This window comes from Protopterus annectens, chromosome 1.part0, assembly GCF_019279795.1.
Source record: "Protopterus annectens isolate FY-2018-M chromosome 1.part0, PAN1.0, whole genome shotgun sequence".
In the NCBI taxonomy this organism is placed as follows: Eukaryota; Metazoa; Chordata; order Ceratodontiformes; family Protopteridae; genus Protopterus; species Protopterus annectens.
Genome location: NC_056725.1, coordinates 587,921,112 through 587,942,178, shown reverse-complemented (window position 1 = coordinate 587,942,178; position 21,067 = coordinate 587,921,112). Strand labels below are relative to the sequence as shown.

The following is a 21,067-nucleotide window of genomic DNA, read 5'->3' as shown; positions in this document are numbered from 1 at the left end:
TTTCCTCCCAGGTTTCTAACATAGCTAAAGAAGGCCTTATGATTGTCTTTTGAGTCTTTAGCTATTTTTCTCTCGAAATTTGCTTTGGATGATTTTATGAGAGCTCTTAGTTTTTACTTATAGTGATCAAGGGTGTCTTACCTTTTAAGGATTTTGCTCTATCTTGTAGTAGCTTCCTCCTTTTGTTGTAGAGTTTGTTTATGGCTGGGGTCCACCAGACTGGATGCTTGCCTTTGGTACAAAGAGTCTTTGTTTTGCTTGGGATTGCCTTATCCATGCAGTCCTGCAGGTGCTGGTAGAAGGCATTTGTAAGTGATTCAGCGGCTTGAGTACTGTTTTCCGCGCTCGGGGCCTTAAAGGAGACCACACTAGTCTTTAGAAGTGTGAAGTCTGCTTTTGAGAAGTTCTTTACTGTGGTTTTTATTTCAGGTGGGGTGGGATGAGGACCTCCAGCGAGATTAGTTTGTGGTCTGATCTCACCAGTGAGGGTACACCTCCGGTGTTGAACATTGTGCTCCCATGTTCGTGATGATGAGATCAAGTATGTTATCTCCTCTTGTGGGGATGGTGACTAGTTGTTCCATGGCATTTGAGTTTATGAATTCCAGGAACTTTTGGGCTAGGGTGTTTGGGCTTGAGTAGTGTTCCCAGTCTATATTAGGGTAATTGAAGTCACCTAGTATGATGGTGTTTGGTGATACATTTATCCCTTCTAGTGTTTTCAGGAAGGCCATGTGAGGTTCCTGAGTTTGTGAGGGTGACCTGTAACATGCTACAATTTGCAGAGCAGTCTTGCCTATGGTTAATTGCACCTGGATGGTCTCAGATGCATCGTGCGTTGCCACCAGTCTTGAGGTGTGGGTGTCCTTGATGAATATGGATACCCCCCCTCCTTTCTTGGTATTGTCCAGATTTTGGGGCCGGAACGCATGATATGAGGTAAAACCTGATAGCGCTGGGGTGCTCTCAGGAGCCTTGAACCAGGTTTCTGTCACAGCACAGACATCGATGTTCTCCATACTGAGAAGGGCCTCGAGTGCGTGCATTTTGAGATTTAGACTTCTGGCATTGAGCAGCATTACCCTTAGCTTTTTCCTTTTTTGTGTTCTAGGGTGGTAGGTTTAGAATTTGAGCCTTGCCTAAAAAAGGCACTATGGGGTGGCAAGAGCCGGAATCCCAGGGTGACAGGTGCAAGCCGTCCCTTTAAGCAGCGTGGCTTGTCCAGCATGTCATCCCAGGCAGACAGACACTGGATCCCCTTTGAATGACACCAGTGTTTAAGCCAATTGTTAAAGCTGATCATCTTATCTCTGTATTGTGGCATCATTCTTGGTGAAGGTAGGATACTGCTCAAGGTCAGGGTCATACCTGTCTGGGCTACATAATCAGAGAGCTCCTCAATGTCTCTTTTCATGTAGTCCAAGGAGGTACGTCTCAGGTCGTTTACACCAGCGTGGACAATGACTGAATCATATTTGTACCTGCTGTTGAGAGACCTGAGTGCTTGCGTTATGTGGCGGATTCTAGCGCCCGACAGGCAGCTTACTGTGACCTTCTCCTTACTCAGTCTGGTGAGCGGGACGTCAGTGTGTCTGACTATGGAGTCACCAATGACTAGTGTGTCTGGCATTGTGTTTGGCCTTAAGGGCTGTGACTGTTTGACACTCTGACTGTGAGGTCTATGTGTTGCAGGTGTTGTGTTCTGAGGTGGTGGTTGTTTGGGTGTCTGCTTTGGTGGCCTCTGCTGTTTTGGTAGATTTTGATCAGAGCCTCCGAGTATGTCTTTGTGTGTTTATGTGTATGATTTGAGGTTGTAATGGTAATATGTGAGACAGGGTCTATAGTGTGTGTGGTAACCTTCTCCTCCTGACTGGTCTTGCCAGTCCTATGTTGAGAGAGCTCAGCCTCCAGTTTGGCCGTATAGTTGCATCTCTCGCATGTATTTGTGTTTTGTGGGAGGAGGAGAGGGTTGTCTGTGTACATGAGGCAATTGTAACATTGCCTCAATATTCCCAGGTTCACCAGCTGAGCAGGAGAGGACACTAGCAACTGATCCCTCGACATGCTAGAAGGAATAGACAAAAAAACTTTAAAAGATTCCGGGGACGTGGGTGACCGAGAAATGGGGGGTTGCCTTTTTGGGGTACTATCTATGACAAGAGTGCCGTATCAAGGTAATAAGTACTGTAGGAGCAAGTGCTACGTTTAACAGATAGAGAATAGTCTACTTGGAGTCAAGTAGAGATGATCTTTTTAATTATAGGATACGCTGATTAGATCAGTAGTATAGTTCGAGGAAGGTAGTTTTAAGGGAAAATTTGAAGAGTGGACTTTAGGTAGCCCGAATAGTTTAAACCTGCTTAACCGGCGCTGCCCTAGTGTGCAACAGTAGCAACTCTGCGCTAAATCGGGCTAAATCGCGCTAAAGCGTGCTTTATAGCAGGGGGCTGGAAAAGACAGGAAATGACCCAAATTGGCCAACAAACCACAAGTCACTGCCCTAAACCACTCCTCTGAGGACAAATGAAGGAGTTATGGAAATGACCCCTAGTGGCCAATAAAACTACAGTTTCAAGTCAGTAACCACCTCTCCGGGGGGCAGGGAAGCTGCTCAATGTTAGTCACTGCCACTGATAAACACAGAGACCCTCCTTCAGCCCAAGCAAAAATGGCCTCACAGAAACTTTCAAACAGTTCAGGAACAGCAAGCCTGTAACTGAACTTTTTTAACTCTCAGAAAAGTGGGAAAAAAGCAAGATTTTTTTTTTGTTTTTGTTTTTACAGAGATAGCAGAGGTTCACAAGTAATATCAAGTTATAACAGTGCAGTAAATGACCCCACACAAGAGTGCTAGGTCAAGGACAGAAAATATGCAAGTTTTAAGAAAAAAAACGATTTAAAATTAAGTGCAAACAGGAAATTCAGCAAACAGCTTTTGGCTGTGCTCTAAATACAGCTACTAATACAGAAATCAAGTTTAACAAGCCAGAAAATGCACAAGCTAGGCAGCTATGCAGAAAAACTTAGCAAATAAACAGAGAAAAAATACTTAAAATCTCAAAAGTGGCTCCTTCTTCTCTCAGCGTTTTTCCTCTTGGAGGGTGCTTCACCAACAGCCAACAAGCCTGAAAAGACGCTCAAACCATGAGGCAACTAGGTTTTAAGAGAGGAAGATGAAGGAGTTATGGAAATGACCCCTAGTGGCCAATAAAACTACAGTTTCAAGTCAGTAACCACCTCTCCGGGGGCAGGGAAGCTGCTCAATGTTAGTCACTGCCACTGATAAACACAGAGACCCTCCTTCAGCCCAAGCAAAAATGGCCTCACAGAAACTTTCAAACAGTTCAGGAACAGCAAGCCTGTAACTGAACTTTTTAACTCTCAGAAAAGTGGGAAAAAAGCAAGATTTTTTTTTGTTTTGTTTTCTACAGAGATAGCAGAGGTTCACAAGTAATATCAAGTTATAACAGTGCAGTAAATGACCCCACACAAGAGTGCTAGGTCAAGGACAGAAAATATGCAAGTTTTAAGAAAAAAACGATTTAAAATTAAGTGCAAACAGGAAATTCAGCAAACAGCTTTTGGTTGTGCTCTAAATACAGCTACTAATACAGAAATCAAGTTTAACAAGCCAGAAAATGCACAAGCTAGGCAGCTATGCAGAAAAACTTAGCAAATAAACAGAGAAAAAATACTTAAAATCTCAAAAGTGGCTCCCTTCTTCTCTCAGCGTTTTTCCTCTTGGAGGGTGCTTCACCAACAGCCAGCAAGCCTGAAAAGACGCTCAAACCACGAGGCAACTAGGTTTTAAGAGAGGAAGATGAAGGAGTTATGGAAATGACCCCTAGTGGCCAATAAAACTACAGTTTCAAGTCAGTAACCACCTCTCCGGGGGGCAGGGAAGCTGCTCAATGTTAGTCACTGCCACTGATAAACACAGAGACCCTCCTTCAGCCCAAGCAAAAATGGCCTCACATTCTTGTTTACTATGCTTAAAGCTTTCTGGTGTATTTGCTTTTTGTTGGAGATGTAACCTTGTATATAATTGCTTCCCATTATGGAGACACCTGACATCTGGGGCAAGAAAAAGTGATAAAATGGAGTCGGCTGCATGCTTTATACCCTTGACTATCTGACGTCATGGAAGATGAGACAGCAACCGGCGCAGGACCCAAGACTTTGATAATCAGGCCGACTGAGGGCTACTTGAAGCAGATAACCCAAATGTGATGTCTGCAACAGTGAATACACTCTGAACATCTACATTTATGGTAAGTGTACACAACTGTACTATCTTGTATCCGTAACAGCAAACCCTGAACCTTGCAGCCTGGCTTATTCCTTGAATTCACCCCCAGTGACCAGCCTAAGCAAGCAGGTGCTGGACGTCATTCTTGAAGCCAGAAGAACCCAGTGCAAGGAAATCCTATACTGATAAGTGGAAAAAGTATTGTTCCTGGATTCAGTCTAAAGGAGCAGACACAGCACTGCCCTCCTTACCTGTTATCCTGGATTACCTAGCAGATCTACTCCATCCTTCTCTTCCATTAAGATCCATGCCTCTGCCATCTCAGCCCATTACAACACAGTCCTCTCATCAAACAGTCCCTGAGAGGGGCCAACAACATAAGGCCATCAAGGAGAGCACCCACCCCTGCTTGGGACATTAACTTTGTACTGGAAAAGCTCATGCTACCCCCCCCCCCCCCCTTTGAGCCTGCAGCTTCAGCAGACTTAAAATTTCTCTCTTGGAAAACAGCCTTGCTTCTGGCCATCACTTCAGCTAGAAGAGTGTCTGAGCTGCAAGCACTTATGGCTGTGGAACTCTTAATTATTTTTCATGCTGACAGGGTCTCACTCAGGACTAAACCTAATTTTATGCCTAAAGTGGTACCCAGTGTAGCTCTCAACCAATCTATTCATTTGCCAACCTTCTTCCCTAATCCTCAAAATAAAGGGGAAAGGATCCTGCACTCTTTAGACATGCACAGACAGCTCAGTTTTTACCTTAATGGGACTAAACCCCTTCAGGAAATATGACGAGTTACTAGTCAGCTTTGCAGCAGGGGCAGAGGGCAAGGCCATATCAAAACAAACCATTTCCAAATGGCTAGCACACTGTATCCATTTCTGTTGCAAACACCATGGGAAATCAACCTCTCAGGGAGTCAGAAAGCATTCCACTAGGGCCAACTTCAACATCTACAGCATTCCTCAGGGGAGTCCCTACCAGGGACATTCTGGAAGCTGCTACCTGGAGTTCTGTTCACGCCTTCACCAAGCATTACCACCTGCCTATCTTTTCCAAATCCAGGGGGGTTTTGCAACAGCTGTCCTGCAGGGCATACTAGCCAGCCCCAACTCTTCTCGACTGCCTCCACCCATTCTTCAGCTTTGGGAATCAACCCAAATGTGATGACTGTACCAGTGAAACACGAGGAATATAGTACAGTTGTATACACTTACCATAAATGTAGATGTTTGTGTATTCAGTGTTGCAGTCCTGGTTTCCCACCATCCAGCCCCCTTCTATCTTCTCCTTCTCTGTCTCTGTTACTCACCCCTTACAGGACTATTGGCATTTACTTTCTACTGGTGGTGTTTTTTCCACCATAACATAGCTCCCTATTTGGGGGACTCCTGACATTTGGGGCAAGAAAAACTGATGTAATGGCGTCGGCTGTTGTTTTTATACCCCCTGACAACCTAACATCAGTCCTGATGCAACAGCAACCGAAGCAGAAATACTAAGTCTCTGGTATTCAGGCCGACTGAGGGGTAACTGCAGGCAGATAACCCAAGTGTGATGACTGCAGCAGTGAATACACTCTAACATCTACATTTATGGTAAGTGTACACAACTGTACTTTCTACAGCCTGCTGTGAGCTGTACACTGGTTGGCAGCCTTTGCTCAGTAGGCTGATACAGTGCAGGTGTAAGACTGAAGAGTCAACCGAGTGGCAAGCCAGAGCCACCTCCCTCCCTTCTGGTTTGCAAGTTGGCAGAGGCCACAGACCCCCATCCTTCATGGGCCTATTTCCTCCTTTACCAGTACCACTAATCGCACACAGGTTCTGTGTGTCGCAGGCAGGGATTCATTCCACTGCAGCAAAGGAGAATTCTGAGATAATGGCGTTAATTTATGCATTATGGCCATTCATGTCAGTGTTGTGTCCAGAGACACTAGCAGTGGTCTTATTTGAGCTTCTTTTGTTAATTGTGATTGTGCTCACACAGTTGTATTCTCCCTTTCCTGCACCTTAATAGTCAGCAGAGGAAAAGTTTGTACTGAAGGGTTTTTTGTGTGTGTGTGTGTGTGTGTGTGTGTGTGTGTGTGTGTGTGTGTGTGTGCGTGTGTGTGTGTGTGTGTGTGTGTGTGCGTGTGTTAAAATCTAGATCTGATGTTTCCTTCATTCACCCTCACGGCAAGGTCTCTGATCCAGCTTGGCCACTTTCCACAGACTTGGGTCTGACTGTCAACCTCCTCCCTCATACCCATAATACCCTGCATCCACCCAAGTACCTCAGATCTCGTTTGCTGCTCCTGCGAATCAGGCGCGGATTCCTTCTCTCAAGCATTAGTTTGTTGGCCGTTCTGTAAGTGCTTTTGACAGTTTTCCTTTTCTTCTTTCTCCCTCTGTTTACAGTGTCTGTGTGTGCTTAGCTCTTTTCTCTTCATTTCTCTCTGGTTAAAAAAAAAAGAAAAAAAAAAAAAGAACTGCTTCATTTTTCCTGTTAATTTAAAGCTTCAAAGTTGAACTATAGCTTAAAGTTCGTAGTTCAGTTTAATTTAGCCATAGCCTACGGTGTTCTGTTCTGTGCTGTCCTTCTTCCTCCTTCTTGTCAGTTATTTTTGGTAGGCTTCACCATGTCCAACAAGCCGGTTCCAGGGTTTAAGCTCTGCACAAAATCCCCAACCAGGATGCCCACAAGGAGTGCATGTATTGACTGGGAGCTGACCACTTAAATGCTGAGTGTTCCCTCTGTGTTGCCTTTAGCCCTCAGGCTCTGGCAGACAGATGGAACAAACTTATTCTCAGGGGCTTTTTTCCAACTTCGGTTGAGGCTCAGAACCGTACCTTGGCTTTATCCTCTTCTCCTTTGGCTAAGGAGTCTAAGAAGAGGTCCCTACCTGCCTCCCCAAGGGAATCTTTCTGTTAAGAAGTCAAAGAAGTCTGTGGATCCACCTCCTTCAGATCCATAGCAGCCTGCTCCCCGTTCAGATCCTACGGTCTCTTCAAATCTGGGGGGATTATTTTTATTTCCCCTACTCCGACATTGGCTCCTACTTCAGATCCTAGGCCTTTGGATCCAAGGATATTGAGTCAGTCTCCGGCCCTGTCCTCCAAATATAAGCACTCCCAGCCCTCCTTGTTAGCTTCTTCCAGGTCCTCGTGAAGCTTGTCCGAGGCGGACATGGACTGGATAGTGAGGAGATTACTTATTAAACACTTCAGTATTAGTGTTGCTCAGTTTGCTTCATACTGCATCCAGTCTTGTTTTTTTTTTAACTAAGCTTTGTTCTGCAACTGTTTGGCTTTTTGAAGTTACTTAAGGGCCAGATCCAGATGGAGGTAGTTCTGCTGCATCCCCTGTTGGATCCATAAGCTACCCGGGTCACTTTATCTAGACTCCTCCTCTGATCTGGCCCCCGGCTTCGGAGCCTAGAGGTTCAGGACTGGCGTACCAGTCAGACTCAGCACGGAGGAAGCTCCCTTCCTCTACACAGAGTATGCCATTGATTAGCCCCTGCTCTGACTTTGTCTCAGAGCCGAGGTGTTTTTGTCAGGTCCAGGGGGCTGGGATCCTTTTCGGAGCCATCCCTCCCCTTTGGGGCTTTGGCGCTGTATAGCTCAGGTCTGGTCCTGTCTGGAGGCCATGGATCCGGTCTGTTTCTCATCGGTGACTTTGGCGGATTCAGATAGGGCTTTGCCTGGACCATTAGCCTTCCAGGTTGTGGAGAGGGTTTTCTCCCAGGTTGGACATTCGACCATACAAGCTCCTCAGTCTGCCCCTGCACCTCCATTGGATCTGGGCTTTTCTTTCTCATGTCCTGTCACTAGTCCTCCCGTCCCAAGCAGCCTCCAGGACATCCCTGCTCAAGAGTCATCCGCCTCTTCTCATACCTCCACAGAGTACCCCGCTGAGGAGGTTCCTCTGAAGAGGACATGTAAAAAGAGGTACATGGACTCCCCCTCCCCCCCGGAGTCCTTAACCAAGGATACTGACTTCGATGAGGGGGAAGGATCCCCCTAATCCCCACCTGAGGATGTCTCTTTCAAAGCCATCTTAGAAATTTTGAAGCAGAAAGGTGGGTGGTGTGCCCAGTCTCCTTCCTCTGAGGAGTCAGTTATCTTGGAAGTGTTCGGTATTCGCTCATCTACGTCCTGGGTGACCCCTCCAGTGGATGCTCTGGTAGACATGTCATCTCACCGTGCATGGAACTATCTGGATACTATTCAGCCCATACCCAAGTTGCCCGATAGGTTTTTGATGCCACCTATAGACAGGAAACACTGGAGTAAGGGCCCCATGGCCAATGCTATCTTGATGGCGGCATCCACCAAGAAGGAACTAGCAGAGGAGACTGCCAGTGTCCATCCGACAAACAAGGAGTCTAGAGCATTGGACTGAATTGGGAAATGCTTTTACGCGTCAGCAACCTTTGCATGAGGTCATTAAACTACTTAGCTTATTTCACTTGCCTGCAGAGGGATCTGGTCAAAGAACTTTCAAGTTCCCTCTCTGAGTCCATGCCTGTGGAGGAATTTAAGAAGGTTTCTCCCAAGCTGACCACTGTCTCATCTGTCCCCAATTCTTCGATGAGGTTCATCTCCCATATCATGGAGGGCATGTTCAGGACTTTCCCTAAGGAGGCATACCTGGATGAAGCCATCTGATTTTGTGGAGCCTTTTAAAGGTGTCATTTGTTAATGCCCCTTACAATGGCACCTCCCTTTTAGGGCCTTCGGTTAGAGACACCATCACCTGCAGAGAAAGACAGGAAGACCCTTTCTGCTGTTAGAAGCAAGTTTTCAACCCCCCGAGGTCCTTTTCCAAAAATCAGCGTGGGGGCAAGAAGATGTGGTTTTGCAAATCCTGTGGGCCTTTCCAGTATCCGTGCGGAGAACCCTCCTCAAGGGGCAGAAGAAGAGAGTTTGATGGTAGACAACACCCTAGAGGCAGAGGAGGTTCACAGAACCAGGGCTTTTGGAAACCCCCTTCCGATAAGCCCTGCCAGCACCCCTGAGACGCTGCCTAAGTGGCAGTTTCTGGAGGCAGTCGGGGGATGGTTGGCTTTGCCCCCAGAAGCCTGGACTCAATTGACTGAAAACCATTGGGTGCGCATTGTATCCAGAGGTTATTATATCTCTCTTTCCCCTCCCAGACATGCCACCCAGTTATTGGGAGCAGGCAGAGCAGGAAATTCAACAGCTGCTTCAAAGGAGAGTCATCCAGGAGTTCCTAACTGAACAGAAAGGATTTGGAACCTACTCCCATTTCTTTTTAGTGCCTAAAAAGACAGGGGACCTAAGACCGATTCTGCATCTCAGGAAGTTAAACAAATATGTAAAGAAAACAAGGTTCTTAATTACGGTTCAGTCCATTCTATCGTTGTTGCACAAGGATGATTGGATATGCTTGGTAATCTCAAGGACGCATACTATCATATCAAAATACAGAAGCTCCAGGAGGTATCGGTGCTTCCAGCAGGGAGCCAATCATTACCAGTTTAGGGCACTGCCATTTGGTCTCACTACAGCCCCTTGGGTGTTCACCAAATGCTTGGCAGTGGTAGATGCTCACCTGTGGCTCAAGGGATTCCAGGTGTTTCCATACTTAGATAATTGGTTACTGACTGCCCCCACGAAGCATTGACTGCTTCAAGCCAGGAACTACTTACTTCAATTAGCACAATCTCTTGGCATCACTATCAACACAAACAAGTCCAGCCTTTTTCCAGTCCAGAACTTAGAGCTCATAGGTATGCAGGTCAACACCAGACAGCAGATAGATTCACTTCCCCTGCACTGTGTTGTCATCCTGAGAAATCAAGTCCAGCAGTTATTAGCCAGTCCAGCCCCCTCTGCTTGTTTGATCCTGCAGGTCTTGAGGGCCATGTCTGCAGCCATTCTATTAGTCCCCCTAGCCAGGTTCTTCATGCGGGTCCTACAGTGTACACTAGTCAGTCAATGGTCCATTGTTTCTCGTCCCTCAGTATCAAATTGGCCTCTGTATGCAAAGGTCATGTCAGTTGGCGGATTCATTCCAACAATGTTATTCTCGGCAGACCCTTTGTCAGCAATCCTCCAGCAGCCACCTTGACCACAGATGCTTCCCAGCTTGGGTGAGGGGCGTACATTACAATGGGAAGATTCGCTGAATTTCTGCCATTCATTTGGGGGATGATTTCTTCAGCATAATTGTGGATACATATGTATACTTGACATCGCCGGGGCTGATGTTTGTTTCTGCCCCAATTTTAATTTAGAAGCAGCATATGCCCAGTACCCAGACAGCCATTATTGGGGTTTTGGTGCTCAGACATTGATCTCAACATCAGATGCTGTTTATTCTGTTTGTATTAGTTACTCTAAATTTCACCAGATATTTTGACCTGCTAGAGAGGTATACTGAGGCTTCACTGGCTTCTTCCAGGCCATTTGGGTTGAGGAATGTTGCCTATAAAATGAGGAGAATACCTTTATCCCCTCCTCTTAGTTCAGAGGATGGTAGAGTTCCTAGCATGTATAGATTGTGCTCCATTACAGTTGGTTGAAATACATATTCTGGGGAAAATAAATCCCCCACACACACACACACACACACACACACACACACACACACACACACACACTAGGGTGTCTTTTGGCGAGACACTGAATTCAGTGAAGGATTGTTTCAGATGAAATAGTAGAGATTTCTGGTGAAAGTGTTCTGAGCATTTGAAGCGTGACACAGCTAAATCCTTTTTAGTTCCTTCCATATTACATCTTTTGAGGGACTTGCATGTTCCTTTCCTCCAGGAGCCTAATTCACACTCCCCAGATTTAGGGGAAATTGATTTTACAGGGTGCATTTTTAGTACAAATTATGAAAACCCTGTCATTGACCTCTTGGTCAAGAGGAGTCTAATAGTGATTATATGTAGTAGTACTAAGCAGATGATAGTTAAAGTAAAATCCCTGATGAAGTGTCTGCTACAGTGGTCCCAATTGCTATGAACTACCAGAACCATAATCTGATGACTTGACTCTGGGTACACTGCTTTTGAGTATCTTATGGATAACCTTTTCTAAGTTGGTACAAACAGCTGGCAGTTTTGAAGTATACATCAATTGTAGGTACAGTGCCACTGATGAATACTACAGCAGCTTATGTTTTCTAAAGACAGCATGCAAAGCTGCAGAAATATACCCCCCCTTTTTTTTTTAATAAGGGCCAGCTTTGGATACACTAGTAGATCACAACTTATTTGGAGACCTTCACAGAATTTCTCAAGACTTGGAGGAAGTCATAGAGGAAGTGAAACAACATCAAGGGCTGTCCTAAATGGGTCCTTTAGATAGGTTTATTCTCATCATCAGTCAGCATTTGGCCTTTTTTTCTGGAAGTTTCCAATTCCAGGGACAAATATGCATCTGTGACTATGTTCACCTTGGTTTCACACCTTTGCTACATGCATGCTGTGCTTGCTAGTTCATTTTACTAGTCTTTACTTTGATGTTGTAAAGAATGACAGGAAACTGTGTGGGTCATGTGGGAGTGTCCCTTTAAACACCCAAGGAAAGAGGCAGTATTTCAGTCCCTAAAATTCAGATTGGAGGAGTGACTAGTCCCCCACCCCCCCTGAAAAGTAGGTCTGTGCTGTTATGGGCTTCACAGGGCAAGGATGGTCCCCTGTCAGATGGGGGAGGAGGGGCTTTGCCTCCAGGCTTATGCTTTCACCAAACACAAGAGATGAATCACCAAACACAAGAGATGAGTCTCCAGTCAGCTTTGGGGTTTTTTCCCCCCCATTCAAGCGGCTGTGTTTTTGCCCATCATAGTCACAGAGAGTGACCTTTGAGTCATCCTGTCTCATACCCAGTTACTTGCAGCTGATGCATCTTCTGCTGCGGCCTCTTTAGCAGCCCAACTGGACTGGTTGCCCTTAGGGGAGGAGTAAGAGTCGCATGGCGAACCTGTTTCTGTGTGAGATCAGATGCTATTTGAGTTTTGGTTGAAGTTAGAGTTGCAGATGTTAAGGACCACTACTGATATCCTGAACTCCTTGCATAGGTCCATGTAAATACCAGTCATGTGACTCCTAGAGTGGTCTTGGTTCTATAGCTGTTGGAGGATGTGGGAAGTCCCATTAGTTCCTCGGGGAAGCCTTTTGGAGGGACTTTCTTTTCTGATATAAGTGAAACTTCAGAATGTCCGAGTTCCTCAAACACTTCCTTAAGGAGGCTGTATGGTACATATGGTCTTATTTGTCACTTACCCTAAATATTTCTTGTGATGCATTGTTGCCAGGCTTCCCTTAGGGCCAGTCTTTGTCGGTGTCATGTAGGCCTGAAGGTACCAGGGCACTGCTTCTGATACCCCAGAAGATCTTTCTCACTATTCCCAAAACTTTTCCATACGGCTGCAGTAGAAGAAATTCTGCATATCTAACAGCTAACCCCACATAACACTTGTCGCAAAACTTGTTTCATACACTTGCAGTACATGCAGTTCTGTATGTGTGACCCCCCACCACCACCACCACACACACACACACACACACACACACACACCTTCTTTTTGTACCGGGAGTGAATTCTTTGAAGACATTTTTTTTTCTTGACAGCATTTAGAATAGTTCACTAAAGTCTTAGGTCGGTGTTAGTAATATGATCTGTACAGAGAAACCTGCTGCAAGAAATTGTTCTCTCAAATGCCACTGGATGTGAACAGAATAGCCGTAATAACTATTAGTGAGTTTTATGTTGTAAGTGTAGCTGATCACGACATTTGTGTTCTTTTTTTTGCTGTTTCCCAATATTAGGTTCTTCAGATCCTTGATCTGTATGCTCGGGTATATGAAGAACTTCTGGCAATCCCAGTGGTTAAAGGAAGAAAGACCGAGAAAGAAAAATTTGCTGGTGGAGATTACACAACCACAATAGAGGCCTTCATCTCTGCTAGTGGAAGAGCAATTCAGGTACATAACTGGTGGCTGTAAGCGTAAAAGTGCGTGTTTTTTTATTCATTTTGTTTTGTTTTCTTAAAAATTTTCTTTATTAGCTGTAGATTCCGTATCAAAATAATTTTTGATATATTTTTTTTCTTGCAGACATATAATTAGCAGACCACTATTGTTCATAGATAATGAGTAGGCTAATGACTCATGGGAGCCTTTTTAAGCCTGGCCATGCTTCCCAAATGTATCTGACAAGTTTTGATACCCGGCGTTATTTAAGGGCTATTGCATCTATGTCTCTGTTAGACAGAGACCAGTCCAGTACACAAAGTAATATGAACAAATGCGGAGCTATGTATTGATTGGTTAGAGGCTCATATTGGATTTAAAATAGTAAAATTATTGGTGGAAAGGTTCAAGTTCTTTTAGTGCAACATTTCTTTTATTGCTTTTTCTGTGTCTGGGTTTGGTTTTAGTAATTCTAAGTCTGTAGAAAAATATTTAACTTCAGTTTTGCTCAGCACTGATTTGCAGCATTTTCCCCTTATGGCCTACAGGGAGCAACTTCACATCACTTGGGCCAAAATTTCTCCAAGATGTTTGAAATTGTGTTTGAAGATCCTAAGAGGCCTGGAGAGAAGCAGTTTGCATTTCAGAACTCCTGGGGACTAACGACTCGCTCCATTGGAGTAATGACCATGGTTCATGGTGACAATATGGGCCTTGTATTGCCTCCAAGAGTAGCTTCTGTTCAGGTATGTTGCAGAGCATGGGTGATCAAGGAAGGAAGATGCATGTAAGCTGTTTAAAAATAAATCATAAAATTTGTTTAACAAGCATTGCGGCAACTGAAAATAACGTGCTGCTGTACTGAGGCATTCTTGTATGTCAAGCACTGGTTTTAAATTTTTTTGCAGTCTGAGTAAAATTGCTGGTTATACCTTGGCACTAGTTAGTTTTAATGTTAGAGTAACACACAGTAGGGGTAGAGAAGGTAACACGTGACATTGCTACTCTGTTAATAGCTTTCACTCTTGTCTGTATCATTTAGTATTTTTCCATTTTTCAGGAAGAAAGGCATGTCCATACAGTAGAGTTTAAGTATTGCATTCCTGTAGTGTTTATTGATCTTGGGACATTTAGTGCAAAGCAGGTCTGTAGCGTATGGCATTTCTGCACCAATATATTTTGCATATATCAATAACCAGTACTGCCGCAGATCAAGGATCATGTTTTTTCCTTTATTATTCTAGGTAAAAAAGCCGAAATACACAAACAAACAATTCTAGGTAGAATAAATGGTAGAATATTAATGAACTTGCAGGAGAGATTATCAGCACAAGAATACTGTTGAACTCTTGCTAGCCAGAGAATGATATCTATACAGCATGTAGTTTTCAAAGAACACCCTTCTAATTACTGTGCTCTTGATATAATGCCTATTTATTGCAATGGTGTATATTTTCTTTCTTGGGTTGTTTTAGTCATTGATAAAATTTAATGTTCATAATAATATTCACTGTTGCATGCAGTCATATTTGGGATACCTGCCTGTAGATAGCCTGGCTCAACGTCTAAACTTTTATTCTGACCCAGGGCTTTGGCCGACTCCATCCAGTGTCGGTGTGTCTGTGGTATGAAGGCTGCGTCAGTTGATTTCCTCTTCAGATCTTTCTTCCAGTGCATTGTATTAGCATATGTTAATCACAGTACTGTACCTGTCAGCTAGCCTACTTCCAGCAGTGCAGATAAGTGTCCTATAGGAGATGTTTTTCATCCTTTCTCAACTCTTATATTTTGGGTAGTGTCTGATTCATACTGTAGTTGAGAGGAAATTGCAGTTAAGGTTAATAATTGTGTGGTGTGTGGTAAGCAAGTCCCAGACAAGCAACAGCATCAGAACTACTCCCCAAACAACAGTGAAATTAGTACCCAGCAACACTGGCAAAATATTCAGCATGTAGTCCAGACGTGCAGGCTTTGATGAGCACACAGTGATAGCATTTCACAGTACCGAATAAACATGATGTATGCGTTGGTGATATCAGACTGTGCTGATTTAGAACATGGTTGAGCCACACTGTGAATCAGACATTCCCTCATTTACCACACAGGAGGGAGGGAAGATTGGGTCACAGCTATGTACAGAGCTGCCTTAAGGACCAAATGATATGTGCCTGTACACTGAGTCGATGTGAATATCATAGGAGACATAGATGGGTTATAACATGTTGGGTTCTTTGTCTCGTATGTCATATCCTCCTGCAGTAAGATGACTGTGGCTTGAATGCAGTAGACTGGAGTCTTGAGTGATAGGTGTTTTTGTGTCATAGACATTTTTTCACTGCATTATGGTGGGAGTGACAGCATATGACTTGTGACCACTATGCTGCTTTGTTGCAGTAGGACTTGGATGCCCACCCTAACAGGGATAGTGTGTGACTGCAACACTTCAGTGTGGATCGATTCTGCTCTTGAGATGTCCTGTCAGTGGAGCCTTTTGTTTAGTGGCCACCCATTATGTTGGGTGCAGCATGTTGTAATTGTCCAGATGCAAGTAAGAGCTGTGTATCCCACAGTTCCCCCCTCCCACCAGCCATTGTATAAACCCTATCCCATTGTTTGACAGCAGTACCAATGTAGACAGTGATAGTGGTACTGGCAAGTCTACATTTGGAGGTGGAGATGGAAGCAGTGTGCAGCACCATAGACTCTGAAAAGCCAATTAGTACTGTGTCCCTGGACTCAAATTCCTCACAGATACCAATACAGCATTTAACTCCATGTTGGACTGGATTGCAGCATGCTGTGCCTTGGTGATATAGCAGCCCATTATCTCATTGGTCCCAAGTGCTGCCTAAATGTCAGGAGCCAGCTGTGGCATGTGACTGCATTGGGTATCCCTCCATGGCTGTGAAATGGCAGATATACCCACATCGAATAGTGTGTGCTTTTATGCTGCTGTAGCCACAGAAGAAACATTGCTGGTGGTTACAGCTACTGGGGATGATCTCTCAGACTTTATGGACAAGGCTACATCTTCAGCCTTTCTGTAGTTAGATGTCTTCCCAGAATGGAGGCATTGATACTATATTAGCAGACTTTTTACTCTGATGCCTGCGCTAGATGCCAACATCCATCTTTTGCCCTACTCAAGTCTCTGCAGGTATCACTATAGCAATTATCTTCCCTGTGAATACACAGCAAAGTAACCCTCTACCCATGTGACATGTACACTGAGAATGTCCGTGCAAGATGTAGAATACATTCCCAACCTTTTGTGCTGTCATCCTGAGGTGACTGGATACCTAATGTTTCTGCAGAAGCATGAGGTCCTATAAGCTTGCAACAGGTTTGGGAATAATACTTGTTCAGACATCAGGGAGGCAACTGATTGGATACATTGACTGAAATGCAGAAAAGGTACTGCATCATAGCTGAGTCATGCAAGGACAGTGCTGGTGTTTTGAGTGAAGTGGACAGCTTCTTTAAGTGACAGGTTTTAAAAAAGTGCAGAGACTTTGTGTAGCATCCTATCCATAATTTAATGTCACTTGCTCTTATTTAAATTAATTTCTTGCATTAAAGTAGAATAGAGAGCTTGTTTCTTACTGTTTTATACCTCTTGACTAGGCTGTCTAGTCCGTTAGTGCTCCTTGAAAATATTTACTAGTTTTACTGCTAACTTCACTTCTCCTTTTCCTGCCTCTCCGGGAACTTGTCACAACTCTTCACTGGCACAGTCATCTTACCACATGTACTCTGTCTTCATTGTCTTATAGTCTCTCAACATAATTCTCAATACTTCAGATATCAGTCCCCTGTCAGCATGATGAATTTTTCTCCCACTAAATTCCCTCCTTGTCAGCCAAGAAAATAAACCAAACACAGAGAAAATAAACACTTACTTTGCAAATACTTTTCCAAACCCTATTGAATAGTTTAACTAAATGTTGAGCTGTTTTATGATTAGCTAAAACTGATTGCGTCTTTCTTTGGCTTCACTGTCTGTTGTGGATTTTTGAGTTCACTAGGGAAGGGCTGAACATATAGTATGAGAAAATGTGCAAGGCTTGTACAACAGAGAAATGTTGTTTGTACAAAACGGAGCATTTAAGAATTGTGTTATACTAGATGTAAATAATATGCCCAGGAATAGCTCATTGTAGCAGTGAAGTCATAAAGAGACCACAATAATAATGGGTGGGATCCTGATAGTCCTAGAAGTACTAAGAAGTTATTACAGGCAAAAAAACTTCTAGCTAAAGCATCTAAAAATCTCCATCGCAGAAAGAAATGGTGGCTGTCAGTAAGCAGGAGCAAATCCAAGAAAAAATGACATATTCCACCATTACTAGCCGTACCCATTCTGGACCCGCGGCAGTGGTGGGACCCGTGGTAGTGGTGTCGCCTTACAGCAAGACATTGTCACGTTTGATTCTCAGCTAGAGCGTCTTCTGTGTGGAGGCATGCGTGAATGGGCATACCTTCGTTGTAGGTTGTGCGTCAGGGCTGGTAACTCGGCACGTAAAAATCCACTACTAAACATTAGCGGACCGGAGTTCCGCTGTGGCGACCCCTAACCGGGATAAGCTGAAAGACACAACAACTAGCCGTACCCATTCTAGTAATGTAATTTTGTTTGGAGTCTGTGTTTGGAGAAACTGTCAGTTGCAGTTAAAAATTCTCAGAAGAGCCTCTGAGCAAGCAGTAAAAATAATTAAAAAAAGACAAGGAAGTTATATCTAGAAGGGAATGTCAGAATTGTTTACCCTCCTCATCATCTGATATATTCCATTATCTTTGGAGAAAAGTTAATCTATTTTTAAAGTAGTCATTATTCCTCATCAGTGAGCCTGAGTAAATGCAACAGTCTTGTTTAAGATGTATACAATTTAAGAAGGGGAAAAAAGGTTTTATTTGTGTGGTAGAGTGAGCCAGATGGGCAAGATTATGGAGAGCTGAGTCAAGAAAGTAAAAAGCAGAGAGAATAACTGTGAGTCTGGTAGCCTGGAAGCATGTGTTATGGTAGAACATTAAGGTTTTTAAGGTTAATTGTGTGTGATGCAGTGTAAATGGTATCCCAGACAAAGGTGGTTGTATCTCCAAAGCAAAAAAAAAAAAAAAAAACACTTTAGACATCAAGTAAGGACTGTAACAATTCATTAAAATAAAACAACCTTCATTCAATCAGTTCTTCTCACTACCACTCAAGGTTGTTTAATTCCGCACTTGTATATATTATATATAAGCACATGTACACGCGTTTATGTAGATATATATGTGGGAAATATGTATAAGGTTTCTTTAAAAATGTTTTTATGTAGTGGAGCAATATTTATTATAATGATGTGAAGGCTTGAATCATCAGGGCTAATAAACGGATAGAGATCATGTTCCCTTTATTTAAGGTAGCTTACAAGAAAAATATTAGGAGATGCGGAATTTTAAAAATCTGGAAACTAGGATTATGACAACAGATAGTAAAATATCAGAACAGTGATAGAGAGATGTGTTTTGATAAGTATGGGAGACCACTAAGCTAGTCAGATAAAAAAGGAAGATTAGGAATTAAGTTAAAACAGATTACACTGTACCTGCTCATGAACAGTTGGAAGTGCATGTAAAAAGGTATTGTTACAGTAATCAAAAGAGAAACAGTCAGGGTGCCTTGCTTTGTAGAGGAAGTTCTTAAGACAGGTTCATAATCGAATTTTAACTTTTCAAGAGGTTAAACGTGTAATGTAGACATTTTCTAAAGCTAAAGGTCCAGCACCCAATTATTTACTTCTCTGCCACAGCTGCTTCTCCATTTTGCCTATGTAAAATGCATCACAGGGCAGGCAGCTGGCCAAAATACCACCCCCGCACTTTTACAAGAACATAAACCAAGGGGCTATTTAGGGTCGTGTCGTGATTTCTTACTGTTATGTATGGGCCTTCAAGGATATACTTTTAATTCTTAACAGGCCCCACATTTTACCATTTTTATATTCTTTGTTGGTACCATATTTTCTCTTTACTGTTGAGTTATTCTCGAAGATCTTATTCATATTGTTGCTACTTCTGTGTGTGAAGGCTGGTTTGTAATACGTTTTTGTTTGTTTTTTTTGCCAAACTCATCTCCACTTCTGTAGTGTCAAGCAATTATGACAGTAACACTGGCATGGATGCAGAAGAAAGACACAATAGCAACATGTCAGACTTCAGAATATCTATCCTTAAGACTTTCATAAAGGGTTGAAAAGATTAGTAAGACATGCACAACAACAGGAACAATGGCTTGATATTATACCCCCAAGAAATTGCCAACAACAGTTGTATTAATTCATGATGGGAAGCATTCCACCGGAATAATGCATTTTACGTTTAGTTGTTTATCACCACTGCAGGTAATGTGTGATAGTTTGGTGTAAGGATTTATGAGTATATCAGTTACAGAAGATGATTTTCTAAGCAAATACTATTTTATGCAGGAAGTAATTTTTAATCCTGAAATAGTAGCAAGAAGTAGTGGTAAAAGTACTGTTTTTCACTTTTTCTGTACCTAATTGTGTGTTTCACTGAATAGTGTGTGTGCTGTGCCTCTCTCTGCTGTAAGAGGGGGTGGTGGTCTTCTCACTTCTTATCTGATATTTAACTGTTAGCCTAGAGGGATTCCTCTGTACTTTAAGTGCTAGCCACAAAGTTTGAGAAATAATTTTATGCTCAACTTCTGAGAGACTTGCTTGGCTATAATCACCTGCATTAGAAGCTGAAGGTTAAGTACAAACATGCAGTTTTAAAAGTTCTGTTTTTCTTTTTTTCTGTACCTAATTGTGTGTTTCACTGAATAGTGTGTGTGCTGTGTCTTTCTCTGCAGTTCCCACCCACTCTCCCTGTTCTTGTTTTGGTGTTAGTGGCTCTGGTGTTGCCTGCCCCTCCTGTAAGTCTGTATTTGACCACACCTCCTGAGTCCATCTCATTTGCTCACTTAACCAAATACAGTGAGATCATATTCTGTGTCTAGTGTTCACTCTACTTAATACAGAGAGGAGATTTGAGAAGGCCATCCCACTTAGGTTCTTCCTTCCTCTCTCCTTGCACTTTACTAATAAAAAAAAATGTGCACTTTACTCATCTGCTTTTACTGTATTTGTGTTTCCTCCCACTTTATTTTGCTTTTGCCTCTTCTTAAAAGTACTCAATTTTATTTATTCTGCTGCATTTATTACTGCTTGGTAGTAGCTTGATTAAATTGTAACTGCTATTCTAAATCTTTTGGTTTAAGCACTTGGGCTTCATACAGGTTGTTTTACATTAAGAAGGTTTGTGGTTTGCACTTTTGTGGCAGGACAGGTAGCTTACATCCTTCTTAGCTGGGAATTGCTAATTGAAGGCTCAGTGTCTGCTATTCTAAAAGTGTATTAGTTCTGGTTTAAGCACTTGGGCTTCAGGCAAGTTATTCTACATTAAGAAGGTTTGTGGTCTGCACTCTTGTGGGAGGAGAGGCTGGATTCTGCTCTTCTGAGCTGGGAATTTGTGGTCACAGGCTTATTGTGCCTGCTTATTTGAACGGTTTCTTTCTGAAATTGGTGTGCCTTGTTGCTGTAGCATATGACCAGATTCAGGCCTGCTGAATCTAGCTTTGTTTGTATAATTTGAGCACTGATCCAGGCCATCTCTTTTTGGAGAAGGTTCCCCGAGCATGCAGTTAGAACTTGTCTGATTGAAGACTGCTGGAACAATTGCACTTTATTCATCTGCTTTTACTGTATTTGTGTTTCTTCCTACTTTATTACTAGGGGTATTGACTACAAATCTGAACTGAGATATATAACAATAAGCATCCTTTTCTGTGCATTTAAAGTGTTTTTTATTGTATCTGCTTTATTTTCTGAAAAAAAAAAATACTTGCT

At 43.1% G+C, this 21,067-nt stretch overlaps 1 protein-coding gene across 13 annotated transcripts in view; it reads left to right on the top strand.

The window, feature by feature from the left end:
- Window positions 1-21,067, top strand: part of EPRS1 (glutamyl-prolyl-tRNA synthetase 1) — a 1,752,234-nt gene that overhangs the window by 1,436,354 nt on the left and 294,813 nt on the right. For all 13 annotated transcript variants that reach the window (XM_044061601.1, XM_044061548.1, XM_044061611.1 and 10 more), the window contains 2 exons: window positions 13,035-13,190; window positions 13,727-13,924. In XM_044061601.1, the coding sequence (XP_043917536.1) occupies window positions 13,035-13,190; window positions 13,727-13,924 (354 nt within the window). The remainder of the gene's footprint in view (window positions 1-13,034; window positions 13,191-13,726; window positions 13,925-21,067) is intronic.